At 37.0% G+C, this 19,806-nt stretch overlaps 1 protein-coding gene across 1 annotated transcript in view; it reads right to left on the reverse strand.

Moving 5' to 3' along the window:
- The window catches only part of ODF3 (outer dense fiber of sperm tails 3), a 171,445-nt gene that overhangs the window by 9,073 nt on the left and 142,566 nt on the right, over nucleotides 1-19,806 (reverse strand). Inside the window, exons 5-6 of the mRNA XM_044087869.1 lie at nucleotides 15,475-15,596; nucleotides 1,762-1,902 (exon numbers count right to left, since the gene is read on the reverse strand). Coding sequence (XP_043943804.1) covers nucleotides 1,762-1,902; nucleotides 15,475-15,596 — 263 coding nt within the window. The remainder of the gene's footprint in view (nucleotides 1-1,761; nucleotides 1,903-15,474; nucleotides 15,597-19,806) is intronic.

Consider the following 19,806-nt stretch of genomic DNA (forward strand, 5'->3'; position numbering starts at 1 on the left):
ACTAGTTCTTTGAGGGCACAATGTTTCTGCATCAAGGACTAAGATAACACATGAAGTGACAATTCATTCTTGTAACACACACAAAGCATACATCTAAACTGGTGTAGACTCAAGTTTTTCCTAAAGTGCTTGAAGAATTCTTTTATTACTCTGTAGTCTGCCATTCTTAAAGAGGAAAGAGAATGAGTGCAAAAGCATTCTTGAAAAAGGGAATTTTCATAACAAATCATGCAAAATATGAATTTATCCCATCTTGGTTTAAAATTGATTGTTGTTTGATAAATGTGAGCTAGGGGTGAAACTTATAAAACAATACTAATTATTCTTATTTTAAATAATTTTGAATTTGTATAAAGTTATATTGATATAAAATTCTCATTGAAAGCTTATGTTTTCTATAGTTCTTAGCATCTTATGAACTTGCTCTCATTCTTGTCTAAAGAAATGATTTATTTTGGTGATGTTTGATTGGTTTTTAGAAGGCCATATATCAGATTTTAAATTATTTAATCAGTGTTTTAAATGAAGAAAATTATTCTGATGAAGGCTTGATAAATAGGAGAAGTACTTAACATGGGTCAGTTTGTTTAGAAGCGCACTGTACTGTGTTTTTGCGTTTTTTTTTTCAAATTTTAGTTGCTTTAACCAAAAAGAGAGCTTGCTTTTACTTTATTGTTATTTTCTATTTGTGTTCATTTGGTTATGCAGCAGCTAGATCCACTGTCACTTCCATGGTTTAGCCTTCATTCTCTGCAGATAAATTCAGTAGATTTCTTCACACAGTCAGCAAAAAATCAAGCAGTTAAAATGATTAACCAGAGCAGCAAAAGTGGTCAAAAAGTGGTTTCAGGTGTAACAATAAAAGATGTCAATGAAATCTTCTGAAAGGCTCATAATCCATTTGGGTAAAATACTAACATATTCCCAGATTATTCTTCTAGATCAGGTAATCAATTGCTGACTCTCCAGCTTTATTAAAGGCATTTAATTAAAAAGATATTCAACTTTAAATCTTTACATGGGATACTTTTTTTTCCAAACAAAGCTCTGCCGCATGGCAAGTTTCTAAGGCAGGGTCTACTTTTCAAAATTTCCCAGTGGTGCAACTATGTATAGTGCTTTAAATGTTCAATTAGTTACCATTTTTGTGATAAAATGAGAATAGAATTAATGGGAATAGAATTTCTAAATATTTTACTTAAAAACTGTGAGAAAATAGAGAGAATTTCAGACAGAAATGAAACAACTTGTCATTGATATTAAAAGCCATATTCATTTTCATTACAACAAAATGTCTTATGAACTGGTCATTGAATTTTACCGTGTTAATAACATATTGTGTGATGTATGCTTTCTATTTGTTATTTTTTAATGATTGGTGAATTTTATTTGTTTTTAGTATGTCTTTTTTGATGATGTTCAACTATTTTTTTAGAATGTCACATTCCTGTCTGCAAGTTATGCAGTCAGTCTTTTAAATGAAAAGTTCTGATGAAGTCCTGGAAAAGAGGGAAAGGAAGCACTTAATGTGGTAGACTAAGGTGGTAGTTTATTCAGAATGCTCAGTTTAGTGTATTTTTTGTTTGATTTGTGTTTTATGTATAATGACCACTTGACTGTAGCATATCGCTTTGTTTCCACAAGTTACAATGCATATAAATAATCAATTATACAACTGACTTAGTATTTCAGATTTTGCCCATTCTGGAATATACTAATATGTTCTACATATATATAAATAAAATGAAGAAAAAAAATTACCTTCTCAGGGCTGTGGGCCCCAGGTCCTGGTTTTTGTGTTGTATCTCCAGGTAACATATTGCGAGCTGTCATACTAAACTGGGGAGGTTTGTATTTATATGTAGCAGGGTCTACAACTCGATATGTTCCTGGACCTGGTGTCTGAAAGAAAAATAAAATAATAAATGTTGTAAGTTCTTTGACATGTTTTATGCTATTGTCAGTCCTATTACATACCATTACCTGAAAATGAATTATTTTAAGAAAGGTATACTTTGTCATTTAAATACCAATTTTTATTATAGATGCCACAAACATTTACTGGTGTACACTACTTTAAACATCTGTTTCAACAGATTAATGACAGAACAGTAAAGGAGCTTGTACTAAATTGGATCTATTACTCTGAAAAGCTGAGTCATTTTAAAATATTGATGTTCAAAAACAGATTCATGGAAGTTTGATATTAAAATGTGGGCAGGGTTTTCAGAGCTTCATTTCTGTGCAATGTTTTAAAAGTATTTGCTGTTGAATGTAAATCAGTTCCATTTGTGAAACAATAAAATACAGAGTCATTGTCTTACATTTATCACAAACAAATTTCTGTTTTAAAACAAATAAGTTAATATACAAGTTCATGGTAAACAAGAATAACAGGTACTTCAGTGTGTGCGACCATGCAACTATAAAACGAACTCAATCAGCGAGCGTATAATAAAAGTAAAACTTTAATGCGTGCACAAGGTTAACGCTTTCACATAGCTTCTTCAGACCATTATGATAAAAATAACTAATACGTTCGTGGAGGTAAACGCCACACACCAAGTGAAAATAAGGCAAAGATAAACAAGAATAACAGGTACTTCAGTGTGTGCGACCATGCAACTATAAAACGAACTCAATCAGCGAGCGTATAATAAAAGTAAAACTTTAATGCATGCACAAGGTTAGCGCTTTCACATAGCTTCTTCAGACCATTATGATAAAAATAACTAATACGTTCGTGGAGGTAAACGCCACACACCAAGTGAAAATAAGGCAAAGATAAACAAGAATAACAGGTACTTCAGTGTGTGCGACCATGCAACTATAAAACAAACTCAATCAGCGAGCGTATAATAAAAGTAAAACTTTAATGCGTGCACAAGGTTAACGCTTTCACATAACTTCTTCATGGGTTTAAGTTTATCACAAAATAAAATTTTGTTTTGAGCATTTCTGAGTCTATGATTTCTACCAGTATTTCAAAACCAGATTCTTTCAATTTTTCTAGTAATAAACATATTATTTTTCTAAAGAAACAATAGTTAATAATTAAATAAACAAATAGAAGAAACACCACAGAAGGAACTCAGGAAACAATATAACAGTAAGCGCTTTTGTTTACTAAAATGAGCAAACTTCTTCAGACAAAACATCAAAAAGAAAAAAAAAAACACTTAAATACAATTATTAATCATGACATAATTTCCTTAATAAAAAATTAAGGAGGGTACTACTATTGATTTGATTATATATCTGTTGGAGTTAGTTTTAAATAATAATTATTTTTTTGTTCAACAAAGAATTTTTTTGCAGAAAACGGGTGTTGCCATGGGGTCTCCATGTGGGGGCACTTTTGCAAACATGGTGATGGCACACTGGGAAAAACAGTTTCTTTTTAAAGATTCTGTTTTTCAAGAAAAGGCCACATGGTACACCTATTATTTCAATGACATTTTTATTCTGTGGCAGGGTGATATAAACTCTGCTGCAGCTTTTGTTGAACATATTACTAAATTCACCAAGTTTCTTGAATTTACATGGGAATTTCAAATGGAGAGTATCTGTTTCCTTGATATTGAATTAGTCAGATGTCATTCACTTAATGAATTTACCTCTAAAATATACAGGAAGCCAACATACTCTAATGCATTCTTACATTTTTCCAGTTGCCACCCTTTCCATCAAAAGAGAGGAGTAGTCAAGGGTCAATTTGTTAGGGCTGCAAGGATGGTCAGTTTGGAAAATGAATTTATGGATGAATGTAGTTTATTGAAGAAAATGTTCATTAAACGTGGTTATCCCAGTAACTTAGTCGAGCACCTTATTGGGGAGGTTTCTTTTAAAAGGTCCTGTGGTTTATTTAAACCATTGTTGAGTACTAAGAATACCAATGTGATTGATAGTATTGGTTACCTTGGTTTGAATGACTCAGAGGTTACCCTTAGTGAACCAATTTTTGACCAGGGTACTCGTGATATTGATCTTGCACAATTGTTTAGGTCTTCTGAAGGTGATGCAGCAAGGTTGAGTTTTATAACCACATTTTCAATTGATGCCCCCCTTCTGAAATCTATTATTTTTAAAAACTGGTACTTTTTACTGGATGACCATTTGATTAATAAACATGTTGGGGACTTCCCTTGTGTAGTGTTTAGGAATGGTAGGAACCTGAAAACACTTTTATAAAACAGTAATTTGAAATGTTACTCTCCATACTGCGGAATGTTTAAATGTGAGGCTTGCTGTTGGTGTAAGTACATTGATGTGACAACCTCCTTTGTAATAAATGGTAAAAAGTACCATCTCAATGATAAATTCAATTGTAACACTAGGAGGGTGGTCTACTTGGGCTCATGTTCTAAATGCCCCATTTTTTTATGTGGGCAAAACCGAAAGACCTCTTAAAAATAGAATTTATGAGCACCTGTATGCCATTGACAGAAGAAATTTAAATAATGCATTGGCAAGGCATAATTAGTTGTTTCCTGGGCATAAATTTAAGTTTTTGGTCATCGAAACAATTTCTGATAACATTAGGGGCGGACCTATGGATCTGAAACTGGAGGAGAAGGAACTTGTTTGGCAATTGAAATGAAATGTCTTGGTCCCTCTGGGTTTAAATGATTTAGTTTCTATTAAGAGTGTCTTGAAATTAAAAGCTTTAGTTAGATAGACCTATAAATATTTTTGACTTTATAGTATAATGTATTTAGGTATTTATATATAGTTGGAATTTTTTGTATTTCCTATGTATTTTTATAGTGGGTTACCTATTCTTGAAAGCACTGTGGCAGTTTAAATTGAGGCTTGTTTTTTTATTAAGGAAATGATGTCATTATTAATAATTGTATTTAAGTGTTTTTTCTTTTTAATGTTTTGTCTGAAGACGTTTGCTCGTTTTAGTAAACGAAAGAGCTTACTATTATATTGTTTCCTGAGTTCCTTGTGTGGTGTTTCTTCCATTTGTTTATTGTGTTTGCAGTTTGTTACCTTTTATCCAGTTTAATAGTTAATAATTAGCTTGTGGTGACTATTTTATCATGATATTACACAAATATAGGATGTATTTAAAGAAAATAAATACATTTCTGATATGACTACCATCAGAGTTAAGTAATAAGTTCTTTACTAGCTCTCCAACACCTTCCTATAAAAGACGAGTTTATTTTTCTTCATGAACTTGTGAGAAAACAAGCAAGATGAGCTGAAAAATCACAACTACAGATATGATACTTAGAACAGTGACAGTTAAGGTCATTTAGTTCATAATGCTTATTTACTCTGAAGAAGTCTGACATGGCTACCATTTACTTTATAATATTATTGTACCCACCATCCCATTTTGTAGTCTTTTGCTCTCTATACAAGTATTACTGTTTTACATTACTTTTAATGTGTCATAATTTGGCCAGTGTTCCAAATTTGTCAAGTATCATCTGACACTAATTGCATGATGGAAGATTCAGAGATATGGCACAGTCAGTCCTTACTATATAACTGTAACAATGACTAAAAAGGTGTGGCATTAAGCAAAATATTATCAAGTGGGGTTCCTATGTGTATTGTGGGGATCTGACAGATGTACATACAGGGACAATAGTTGCATAGCAAAACATTGCCTTTATTATTCACTGTCATGTGTTTGAAATGACTACAGAAGAGTAATAATTATCAGGTGCTCCCTGTGTGAATGAAAGCCATCAGCTTGTACAGTAATCAATGTGAGATAATGCACACATGGTTGAAATGTCACATTGCTTAAGGGGGTAAAGAGAAGGTGTATCAACATAAGACCTGAATAGGAGAGCACTTAAATGCTATTTTGAACAGTGTGCTTCATTAAAAACAGCTTTCAGATTATTTACTTTGTGATGAGCCAGACCAAACCGCATTGTAAAGAGGTAATACTGATATAAATGTCATACTAGGACTGAAGAAATTATTTGCTGTGTAAGCAGGTAGCTGTTGTGCAGTATATATAAAGGTGAGTTAAATAGCATTAAAAAGTCAGCAAAAATAGTTTGCTGATAGGTAGCATGCATAATTATGCTGTCTTCAGTAAAGAACTGCAATGCGATTACAGTCAGATGCTGCTAAGATGAAAGCCAGTGCAGTATTATGGAAATAATGCCTAGGATCCCGCAATTACCCTTACAACCTACACATGTAATAGGACAGCAGTAAGAGAACACCTACATACAGACATGAACGTGCACACACACACACACACACACACACACACACACACACACACACACACACACACACACACGCACACACACACACACAGAATGCGCATTACTAACTGGATAATGGTAAAACTTCTAAGCACACATACATGCTCCAAGAGAGACCTATGAATACCTTGTAGCTTAGTGCTTACCCAGTCTCAGTAGAGCTATGTGGCTTAGTGCTTACCCAGTCTCAGCAGAGCTATGTGGCTTAGTGCTTATTCAGTCCCAGCAGAGCTATGTGGCTTAGTGCTTACCCAGTCTCAGCATAGCTATGTGGCTTAGTGCTTACCCAGTCCCAGCAGAGCTATGTGGCTTAGTGCTTACCCAGTCTCAGCAGAGCTATGTGGCTTAGTGCTTACCCAGTCCCAGCAGAACTATGTGGCTTAGTGCTTACCCAGACTCAGCAGAGCTATGTGGCTTAGTGCTTATCCAGTCCCAGCAGAAATGGCACACAGTAAGTGGGAACTCAAAATAAGACATACAGAGAAGTACCTGGTGAGCATCTCATAGTAACAAACCTCTGAGTGAAGAAACAGCTACACCTACTGTCAACATTTCCAGTACCACCTGTAGTCTTGACTACAAAGTCTGCACTTTTCTGCTTATGTTTGGTTATAACCCTCTTATCTGGATGCTTTCTACTTCCACTAGAATTGTGGGTGTACATTGATCTAGATGGTTGCTGTCTGATATGCCATCCTCCTTTTTTTGGGTGTCATGTTCATTCTGTATGCTTGTGGATGCAAATCTGAATAGATGGGTACTCTACAATACAATAAAGCCACTTTTTCACCAGCTGTGCCCTGTAGCTCTCTGTATATACCTCACAGTGCTGTGTGCTCCTTCTGGTGTAAATCCTCTTCATCACATTCCAGTCATGTCAAGCACAGCTCACAGGTATAGACTGATGGCAGTTCACAAGTGACATCCATGGAACATGGTATGGGTCTACTGTATGTCCCTCTTCTCAAAGCCAGAATGCCATGTGCTCAGTCAGGCCATCACTGCACTACCAAAATTAGAGGCATGCTGTAGCTCATTAAGAGATGCATTTCCAGTATGGAACACTGCATGCTTTCTGAGAGAGACATGACATTTTCTTTCTATTTTTGCATAGCCATCAGCAATGCAAGTGAGATAACCTCTGAAATGGCCATGTCATGCCATCCTGAGAATATGCAAGAACTGATCACAATATCTGCAAGGACACATGTTTTTCCAAGCCCTGCTGTAATGTTTACTTTAAAGTCACTCAGTAGCACTTGTTCTAACACTGAGTAATAAAAAATTCAAGCATGACAGCTATCCCCTTTGTTGCTAGATACCTTCTTATATTATTTTATATTTCCCTATTTCTTCCCCACAATGCTCTTATGTGAATCAAGTGTATCTGTGTCAAATTAAGCTAAATGTGATTATTTTTCTTAAAAGACTATGTAACAAAGTTTCCAGAAAATCTTGCATCATGTAAAATGTGCAATATGAAAAGATTTAAACAATACTGAGTCTGCAACTGCTTTCAGTAGAAATGCAGCAAAACTGTTAGAAACCAAAACTAAATCTGTCCGACAGTGTCTTTTACTCTAAGAATGCATTATCATTTTTGGATACTAGCTTATTGGACTCTAACTTGCTGCTCAGAGGTCAGAGGCCAAGCATCATCCAAATGTCAACTAAACAGAAAATACAAATCTGGGGCTCTTGAAGTAGAGAAAGCAAATGTTGGTATTAGTTACTGACTTATTCTGGAGTGTGCACAAAGTTTATATATTTCTGGATACAGCTTACCCTAGAATATTTATTGCCTGTGAATTTGTGCAACTACTGTTTGGACACAAATCGGGGGTGGGATCATGTACATCTTTAGGTACTAGTAATCATAGGGCCAGATAAGACTCTTCAAACATAATGAAAAAATAGAATCATATTTAGAAACAAAATATACTACAATCGTCAGCTATAATTCCATAGATATTAGTTACCAATTATGTTAATATACCCTTGCTTGCATTTATATCACGTTATCAAAAGATGAAAATAGCGAACGCTATTTCATCTAACCTAAAATATCTAAACCACATAATATCGAACATTCAGAACAGCAAATTTTTTCCCTTGGGAAAAAATTTGCTGTTCTGAAACACATACATACAACACAAGCACACCTAAAAAACATCAATACACACACATACACTTATAATCCTACAACTAACCCTACACTAAACTATACATACACTACTATCTAGCCACTTACCTTAACCCAAACCTTAACCCTAAAGTCCGTCACTATCGCACACTTACCTAACCCGCACCCTAACCCTAACTCACTTAATCCACCCCTAAACCTAATTCACTTAACCCGCGCCCTAATCCTAACTCACCTAACCCGCGCCCTAACAACCACACAATCGCACACTTACCTGAACCCGACCCGTAAATTTCCACCACAGTGCTAAAAATAGCAAAGCGACAGAACTGGCCAACCAAATTCTTTCCCTAGGAAAGAATTCAGTGTTCTGCAGCTTCGCTATTTTTAGCATTCGATCAAAACGGGTCGATATTAGAACATTCAAAGTTTTAAAACTTCGATGTTCTGATACAGACCCCCTTACTTCACTATATAAAGTGCACTTATACCCATAATACTTTTATGTGTCATTACTTACTGTCTATTTGAGATTTAAATAGTCATATGTCCATATATACTGTTATAGTGCTTCTAAATGCCATCTCACTGTTTAAACATATTAAGTTTGTATTTTCTTTGTTCGTAGGTTCATAGTTATATACTAGGCTAATGACCACCAGGGCCTTTATAAGCCTAACTATGCAGTCCAACTCAGTTGTGACCCTATGTATCATGGGAGTTTATTAGGATGGAGAATGTTAGTTAGGAAGTTTCTAGAGGTTATATGGGGGAGGCATGTTAGTTTGGGCATTACTATCTGCATCTGCCTATCATACACATGGACATCAGACTCAGGGTAAATTTCTAATTTCCCATTCATTGGTCAAGGTGACACTTAAATAGGTAGGCTTAGAGATGGACTCTGTTTCACATGGATAGGGAGCCTGTTACAGAGCTTGGGGATTGTCTGAGACACATCTGTCTTACCAATATGTCTTATTTATGTCACAAGCAAAATTTAAATCCTTAGATCTAATGGTTCTGGTGCTGCTCATTTTAGGGATATTGTAAAAGGTCCATCAGAGATGGATCTGAGGGTGCCTTGTATGCCAGGCATAGATCGCCTCTTAGTAACCTATAGGAAACAAAGCATAGAGATAGGTCTTTAAGGTGATCCATAGAGGACAATGTGTTTATACCCCGAATTCTTTTGGTAAGGAACCTTCATGGGCATTTCAACCGTTGCATATATTTGGTCAGGCACATGACAAAAGGAAGATTATACTCAATGTTGGGTCTAATAAGGCCTGAATAAAGAAGTTCCTTGGAAGTGGATGCAATGCCCTTACATATAAGTTGGGTGGCACAGACTGATTTTCTTATTACCTTGCCCAAATGTTGGTCAAAGGCCAGATTACTGTCTACATATGTTCCCAGATCCCTGAATACTGGGTCAACTCTCAGGTATGTCTTATCACTGGGGTAATTAGTCTAGATAGCAGTTTTCCCAAAAGGCACTATGATGCATTTCTTGGCACTGAGTTTTAGTTTGTGACTTTGGCACCAGTCATTTGTCTGTGTTAGACACCCTTGTAAGTTGTTTGCATTATGTGGGGAGTTAATAATTGCTCCCAATTTGACGTCATCTGTGAACCTGGTCAGCCAAAGGCCCTTGACATTAGCCTTTACCTCCAAAAAGTAGATTCTAAATATTAGCAGTTCCAGCATGAAGCCCTGAGGTACCCTGCTACTGACTGGTCTTTTACTGGAGGTGGTGTCACCAGTCCTGACTTCCTGGGTCCTGTCTGTGAACCAGATGACAATCCAGCACATTATGTAGGGGTTTATACTCAGTTCAGTGAATTTGTCAACTATTCCTGAGTGGACTATTGCACTAAATGCCTTAGCCAGGTCCAGGTAGGTAGTATGTACCATTAACTCATCATGCATTGCCTTGGTGACCTTCTCAAAGAAATCCACCAGGTTTTAGTAGGTGTGACCTCCCCTTGACAATGCCAAACTGCAATGAGTCCAGTGCCTAAAGGTTACCTCTGTATTTGTTGATCATTTCCTTGATAACTCAATCCATGGCTTTGCATATTAGATTAGTCAAATTAATAGGTCTGTAGTCTCTGGGGGTCAGTCGATGGACCACCCCTGTGGAGTGTGATAACCATTGCAGCCCTCCATTCTCAAGGTACAAAGCCTGTTTTGAGGCTATATTTAAAAAGTGACTCAAGTAGTCCTAATAGGTCATGTTTCCAGCTATTTAGGAGGCATCCCAGGATATTTTGGGGCCCACTGTGGCTGTGTTTTTGCCTTAATGAGCACCACCAGGGACCTGATCCCTGTTAATAGTTGAGGGGTTATGCTAGTAGGTATTTCATGGAAGGAGATGGGGGTGCAGGGTGAAGTTTGAGCTGAATTTGTCAGACAGCAAATTAGCTATGTTGCTCTGTTCAGTGAAGGAGGCACCACTGATCACTACTTTGGCACACTGATGTGTGCTGCCTATGAGGTTTCAGACATAGCTGTAAAAGGCCTTGTGGTTGTCTTTGGACTTTGAGGCTCTCTTGACCTTGTAACAGGCCTTGCTGGACTTAATTAGTCCTCTTAGTTTCCTGTTCAGTTTAATTAGAGAGCTCCTATCATTATAGGAGTTGATCTTCCTGATTTTGGCCATGACTTTTTCCTTTTATCATATACCCTATTAAGATTTGTAGAGTTTGTTTTGGGCTTAACTCTAGTAAGTACAGCAACCTCTATACAGTCATTTACATGGCTGTATGTGGTCTCTCTGAACAATTCCACATAGGTTGTTGTATAATTGGGGTTAGGAGGTGCACTGAATTTTGATAAACTATCACTTAATATGGTCTAGTTTGCTTTGGAATAGTTCCTAAATTTTATAGGGTTTACTGGGGTTACCAAGTTGATTTTTATTTTGAAGGAGACAGCTTTGTGGTCTGACCTGACCAATGAGGACTTAACACTGAGGTGGGTATGCAGTGTTCTCCCATATAGGTGTGTGTGTGTGTGTGTGTGTGTGTGTGTGTGTGTGTGTGTGTGTGTGTGTGTGTGTGTGTGTGTGTGTGTGTGTGTGTGTGTGTGTGTGTGTGTGTGTGTGTGTGTGTGTGTGCGTGCTCACTATCTGGTCAAGGGTATTTGTGTAAATAAAGTCAGGGAGTCGTTGTGCCTGCAAGAATGAGGCAGTGTATGTTTCACAGTTTATAGTGGGGTAGTTAAAGTCTCCCATACATACAGTATTTGGTTTAATGGTGGGTGTCTCCAGTAGGTCTAGGTATGAGCTATGGTTTTCAGGGACATAGACCATGACCTATAGATTGGTAGGATATAGTATGGGACTTTGTCTATGGTGATTTGTACATGGAAACCTTCCAGGGCATTGCCCTGTTTAATCAATGTAGAGTTATACTTGTTGCTAATGTAGATTGATGCTCCTCCACCTTTTGTCCCTACTGATGGTCTACATGTGTGGAAGGAACTGAAGCCTTGCACTGCTGGAGTACTTTTTGTGGATTTAAACATGTCTTGGTAATGGCACAGATGTCTATATTCTCCAGAGTGAAGAGAGTTTGTAGGGTGTGGAGCTTCGTGTTTAGGCTCCTAACATTGAACAGTAGCACCTTTAGGTTTCTTTCAGTTTTATTTGCTGTGCTGTTAGGTTTGTCAATTTGGCACTGCCTAAAAAAAGGCTCTAGGTGGTGGATAACATTTTAGCCAATATTTGGAAGCCCAGGGGAGACAGTTGCAGACCATCCTTTGCAAAGCAAGGTGGCTTGTTAACCATGCTCTCTCATGCTGACAAATATTGAATCCCTCTGGAAGGACATCAGGAACTTGATTGAAGTCAATCATATTTTGTTCATACTATGGTATCATCTTTGCTGAAGGTTGACCGCTGCTCAGTGTAAGACACATACCTGCATGAGACACATATTCAGAGAGATCAACAATGATCTCTTTTTATAGTCCAGTGAAGTATATCTCAAGTCATGGATACCCACATAGACTATGATAGAATCATACTGGTATCTGTGGTGTAATGACTTGAATGGATGTGTAACATGGAAGATCCTGGCTCCAGATGAGCGACTACCCATTATCGTTTCCTTGTTCAGTGTGGTGAGTGGGGCATGTCTGTGTTGTACAATGGAGTTCCTTATGAAAAGCAGTCCTGGGTAATGTATTCGTTTGCCTTATGGGCTTTGCATTTGTGCAAATGTATAACTGCGTGTATATTTTATTTTACTAGAATTATTGTTTAGCATCACTTCAAGTGAGGAGATTTATTATTCAGTTTCAAATGCTTCTGGTGTGTGGTTCATGTATTACTTTAAGGTGTGGCATCAACTGTTGGCTCCTGCTTCTTATGTACTTGGTGGCAGCATTACTGTAAAGCCATGGAAGGAAGTTTTGGTTGCAAACAGATATCATCAGCCCCTCCTGGAAAATTCCATGTATGGATTTAATAGTAAAATAAAATTGGGCCAAGTTTCAGTTACTGTTGGTATGATTGCACTGGAAGGCACTGAGCCCAGTTTAAGGTGAGTGAAACCCTAGGAAACTAGTGACAGTAACTCTATAATGCAGCTGGTCAGTGTAAATCTTATTTAGATGTTTCAGGTGTTGGGTATTAACCAGTACAGCAGTGTGCATTTACCATACATGCTTAAGAACAATTACCACTCATATTTTATTTGGTGGTCAGTGGTATGGATTGTGAAACTGAAGCTCTTTGCCTTTATTTATAACAATACCAGCCATGTGAATTTAAAGGTTTGTGATACCCATGACCCTTTGTTTTTCCTCTATCCAATGTGGACCTCAGACTGTTCACTTGCTCTGACAAATGCATGGAGACATAACCAATAATGCGTGGCCTTTATGATCCATACTGTGTACTAGATTCACTTTGACTATTAAGTGATAATTACTTTTTTGTTGTCAACTACACCAGAGAAACTGGTTTTATAAAAGCCCATCCTATATCTTTCACACTAGAAGGCAAGTCTTCATAGGGAGCTGCAGTGACCCAGTCTCCCCAGCAGGCCTATGCCTTCCACTCTCTTTCTCACACTTATAGCACTCATATACCACTGAGCAGCCTCCTAGATATAAATCCTTTATTTGTTCAGGGTTTTAGGGCCTGGAGATAAAATACATATTGTTATCACAGCATTTCTGAAGAACTCTTTTTAATGGATCTATGAGTTGGTCCATTCAAAGGTACATATGAATGCATGCAGCATATGCAGTACATTTACACTGTTTCAAACTGAATATCATACTGCAGCCCAGATAAATTAGCTGCTAATATAATATGGCTGAGATGTCATATCTTGAAGAACTATAAAAGAGCCTATTTTATGCTGGAGACAAAGGCCCCATACCACACCCCCTCATTCCATACATATTTATTCTAGTATCAAGGCATTACTTTGTTAGAAGTAAGAGGATTTCTCAATAATCATATATTATTTGCTTCCTCCTACATTGTGTGACCTCAGAAATAAAATAAGCAACTAGGGATTACCCTGGGAATAAAATAACATTCAGTGCAGTCCAAACACAGTCATTTCAAGTTTTGTTTTTTGAATATTTCTGTTTGAGAATTTCTGGGCACAATTTATAAATATTTGTGTACCTCAGATCAGTGTTGTTACATAGCATACCTGCAGACCAAAGCCTTTAGCAATTCACAAAGGCTAGTGCACCATAAGGCGTGCCCTGGTACATTATCTAGTTTCATTATGTAAGTAAAGTCCTCCATGAATTGAGTAATTTGAAAACAACCTTCAGTGGTGTGACATTTACAGTCACATCATCATCAGAGGACCAGTTAATCCCAATGAGACAGCCTGTGTGGCTGCAGCTATGTACAATCTCATGGTGTTTTTTTTAATTGCCATATGGCTATTTAAGAAACACCCCAAGTATCAGCCAGAGTGAGAAAAATAATTGTGCAATATATTTGTGACACTGTACGTATTCTCTCTACAGAAACTATGGCACAAGCAATCAACTGACAAATGATGTCAAATAAAAAAAAGACTACAATATACCTCTATTGTACAGTAGGACTATTCCTTCTAAAAATCATGTTCCTTATAGTTCAGGCATACCTGTTACCACATCATGTCCCACAACTCCACACAGCGATACTGGTGAGCCACCAATGGAACTCACACAGCACAGGATGACACACTAGGGGACATCTATGTATGAAAGTATGAAAAGGATGATTTAGTTTATAGTTGCTCTCTTCTGTAATGCACAGTGATACCATGGATTGGGATGCTGATGTAATTCATGTGACTCTGTAATGGTGTGGGAAAACATAACAAAATGTTTATAGAAAACACAAAGAGAGCAACATTCCCACTGACCATTCAGTTTTGAGATAAGTCATTTACTTTTGGAACACCTGAAGCATTACAAGATTTGTGAGACAAATACTGTTAGCAATATCATCAATTTTTTGATACAATGAGAATATTAAACTTACCAGAAGACTTGAAATAATTTAATAAATGTTGTATAACAACTATAGTATTTACCACTGAGGCAGTAACACTGATATAACTTTCATTCACTATGTTTTCTAATCTGTAATGCTCTGAATGAGCAAACTATTGTCCTCACTATATTTTATTAATAGGTCTTTCAACACTATAGTTAGTATAAATTCAGGAAGAACCTGCTCAATATTGCTACCAAATTTACAGTTATACACAAGAACCAGATTCTGTTCTTCATTTATCTACTGTAGTTCAGTTTGTGAAATATGCAACAAATAAAACACATTTCACAGCATACTGTGATTATAGTTGATTGCTTATGCCATAGTTTCTGTCGAGAGAATATGTAGAGTGTCACAGATATATTACACTACTATTATTCTCACTGTGACTGATACTTGGGAGTGTTTCCTAAATGGTCCAATGCAATATGCAAATAATATGTTTCTATCCTTTCTAGGGATGGCTAACATATTCAGACACAGCTACAGAACTTAGCAATAATCTAATTAGCTCACAAGGAAATCATCAATTACAGGAAATGTTAGGATATAAAGGTAATTACCTTCTGCAGGTCTTCATGGAAGCTGCCTATTTTGCTACGTCCTATTAGGGAATAATTGGGGGCAGAGCTTTTATTCACGGTTTTAGGTCCTAATACTGATGGAAGCATGTATGCCGCAGGTCCTGTCAAGAAAAATGTTATCAGAATCATTTGGGTTAGCAGAGCTAAAAGGTTTTCCTTGAACACATTCACTGTAAATACACTATCAGCTTGAAAGAACCAAATACATGTGCTCGTAATATAGGATAGAGCGAGAGAGCAGTAATGCATTTAATAATAAATGTAGAAACCTGGATAACATGTGCAGGCACTCTGGTTACTGGAATATGAACAAAATCTCCTGTAAATCCCAATTTACTGGAATATAATGCATAGCACTTAATAAATCCTGACTTATATGCATATTTGATAGTATGAGCTGTATTCACTTGTTAAGATCAGCAGCAAAAACAGGACAGAGATGAGTGTTTGTGCATTAATCATTGCAATGTTGCAGTCCTTAATCATTGGATTAATCTAAAACTTAGGTGATGATGGCACAGAAGTACCACTGAGGGTAACAATTTGAAATGTCGGGACCTGCTTCTGTGAGTCCCATAATATGGAGACTGAAAGTCAGAAAAAATGGATTTACATATATTAGGTTCAAGATAGCCATTTCTCTGAATATTCCTTTTCTCTCAGATATGGTGATCTTGGAGTTGGTATGTATAAGTTCAGGGGTTGTGGGAGATACATAGGGGCTGGATCCCATCTAGCAATAACAAGTTTAAAGGAGAACAGCAAATCGCAATATTTACTGTTCTGCATTTTTGGCCTTTTTTGATGTGTTGTCACTCAGCATTATGAGTGAAAATGTGCCAACATTTCAATAGGGAGCCATAACTAGGCATTTGCAGTTTACACATAACTTCATGGTTAAGAAATACTACAGACTTGGTCTGCATTCACCATCATCTTTTCTGATATTGTTTGAGATTTTTGTTCATTTATTTCAAGAAAGTTTTATTACCTTCATTATATTTGCTACACTGCTTCTTGCTGGCAATCTGCACTACACTTCCATCCCACTTTACAAATAAATGTCTCTTCATGTCATTTCTTATACTATTGTTCCCATGTCATAACCCTCTTACAGAAAACATTATTTTTTGTCATTGGAAATGTTTGTGCATTTTATTATTTGTTTGTTTATTTGACATTTGTTTACTGGGAAAGTCTGACTGGGTCATGAAGTACCCATTTTCAGTGGGGGCCAGGGGAGAAAAGCTCCAGATACATATAACTAACAGAATAAAAAACTAGACAGACATAATAAAGCCATAACATTCAAGCTCAAATATGAAAACAACACATTAGTTTTTTTAGAATGAGAACTTAACAGAAATAATAAAGTCATAACATTCAAACACAAAATTTGAAAAACTACACATTAGTTTGTCAGAATAAAAACTCAACAGTCATAATAAAGTCATAATGTTCAAGTATAAATTATATGGAAAGCCTGATCATATGAAGATGCAGCAGTATTTACATAATAGATAATTATAATAATGATTATTAAAATTCTACAGGTCATAAAATAAGGCAACAGATTATATTGGTGAAGGCGTAGGATGGTACGAGTAGAGAAGGGTAGGGTGTGATAGAGGATAATAGGAATAGATGTAGAAAATGTATGTGTGTACCATGAGGGGAGTATGCGTAGAGGAAGGAGGGTAGGGTAAATTAGTAGTGGGGATAGAGAGAGTAGAGGTAGAAAAAGGTACCTCAGCCTGGGATCATACAGGAGCAAATCCAAGCTTTGTTCAAGTATTTTTTTTATTGAGGTTTTGAAGGAGTGCAGGTTAATATCAGTTTTGATAGTTTGAGATGATTATGCAATGATTATTTGAGAGTAAACTGTTTCATGTGTAAAATGCATAGCGATATCAACTCAGGAGATGTAACTGCTGACATCCAAATTGAATAAAATATATAATCCATAAAACAATAACTTCTTTTTTTTGCAGCAGCAGGGCAAGCCCCTTAACATCCTTTTACACCATATTACATATCGATCTACACTACTTTTGAGATTACACTGACACAGACAAAAAAACGAGGTGCACTTTACAGTGAATTTTTCTGTTCCACTGTTTCTCCTTATTCCACTCTATAAACTAATGCTACATGTAATAAAGGGAAATGTGCATAAGCTACCTGAGCAAATACAACCTGAGTGGAAGAGAGATGGGTAAAAAATTTAGAAGACTTGGCTTATGAGAAGTTAAGGGTACATCATTTGAAAACTGGATAACCTAGGTGGGTAAACAAGGAGCGATGTAGAAATAAGTTAGAATTGATAATATACTATAAAGACAACAACAACCAAACTGTAGAAGACAGCATTAATACCAAAAAAGTGCAACAACAACTGCAGTCAGGATGCACATAGGTAGAACTAGAGTTTAGCCACTTTAAAAATGTATTTCCTGCAAGTACCCAAGTCACATATGTTTGTAGACTGCTGTCTTGCAATCAGGAAATCAAGTGTCTTGTAGCTCGAATTATCTGCTGCTCAGCTTGAACTTGAATAATGAGGCCATGCAAGGTGCAGCTGTGGTGCTCCTGTACATATGTGTTAAATTCATGGCCAAAAGCTCATGTTCATTCATCATGGTAGACAGAGGTAGATGGCAGGCAATTTACCAGTCAGGAAATGTTGAGGTGTGTCTGCATGTACATATGTGTGGGGTTGCAAACATATGTGCAAGTGTGTATGTTTGTCTGGGAGGCTGCAGTAGGGGATTAGGTAGGGAATAGGGTAGGTTTGCATGTGTGTGTGTGTGTGTGTGTGTGTGTGTGTGTGTGTGTGTGTGCATGTGTATAAATGTTTGTGTGTGTGTGTGTGATGTCTGTATGTGAGTTGGTTGGGGGCTTTGCCTCCACACTCCCTTAGATTAATAAGCAACTACTGCAACATTTGGTGGACCATTAGATGCCAGGGAGAACGCTAAAGATGTGAGCTGGAGGGCCTACCGGACATCAGGTAGAACTAGGTTGGAGGGACCAGTAGACAACAGGGATTCATCTTTATCCATCTGTCTCAATGACACTTAAACAAGATGTGAGATGGGGGAACACTAGCTGTCAGGGAAAACATTGCACTATCATGCTTTATTAGCAATTAAATAATAACTGGGTGGGGAAAAGTCTTGCCATGTTAAACAATGTGTCTTAATTTCCCTTACAAAAACGTGGGTGGAGGGAACACTAGGCACCAAGGAGAACTCTATATATCATGCCATAAATGCACTTTTAAAAAACAAAAACAAAACATAAAGTTGATGTGGGTAAGAAGGAACATCAAGGATATACTATACAGTATGCCTAAAGGTACTGAAACAGATTCAAACCCTGCATCTTCCCATCTCACGCTGAAGGTATTATTACTCTGTGTCACCACTAGACACCAAGGATAGTTGGAAATATGACTTAAGTAATTAAGAAAAAAAAAATATGCAAAGCACAACACGGAGAAAAGGGTTCTAATCCTTCACCACTGATAGAGAAAGCAGAAGCAGTAACCCAGTTGTTGTTATTCTTTGTCTTTCGGCTTTTCCCAGTTAGAGGTTGCCACAATGGAACTCCGGTCTGCTAATGATTGGCAGTAGATTTTTATGGTGCCGAGTTGCCAGCTCGATGCCCAACCTTCAATGAAGGCACGCCCATTCACGCATGTGTTTCGGAACACCACTCAACCCGCGGGAGGACATAACCCAGTACACTACCTAATTTGCTAGTGAAGTTGGGGCTATTTTGCATAATAAGAAGTATGAAACTTTAATGTCCAGCACAGTTGAAGAATTGTAAAATTCCTTGACTTATGAGGGAAAGGATAGGACAGGCAATAGCAGTATCGTGTGTGTGTGTGTGTGTGTGTGTGTGCGCGCGCACGTTCATGTCGTTCAGGGTCGATCATCATCATCATCATACGACTTGAAATTCTAAGCAAGTGTTTCAAAGTTTCACCTCTTTAACCTTAGAACTCAAACCTATAAAATGATGTGAGAAACAATTCTTTGGGGAATTTGGGGAGTTTCTTGCCTTCCCAAAATAATATAAAGGCCCCACTCCGTATCTTTCAAACTCTCTGAAGCCACTATTGCTGCTTCTGTTGCACTGACAGTAACCTTCTCCATATGCTTTTTTTTCATCTCTTCCACACGTTTTTATTAAGATAAGGAGTAAGTAGACCTGTTGCCGATGTGACATAATCTCATACCCTGCTTTCCCCCATTCTAATCCCCTGAATATTTCTGGTACCCCACTAGTGTCTTTTTGACTATC

The sequence above is a fragment of the Protopterus annectens genome, chromosome 11.part0, assembly GCF_019279795.1.
Source record: "Protopterus annectens isolate FY-2018-M chromosome 11.part0, PAN1.0, whole genome shotgun sequence".
Lineage (NCBI taxonomy): Eukaryota > Metazoa > Chordata > Ceratodontiformes > Protopteridae > Protopterus > Protopterus annectens.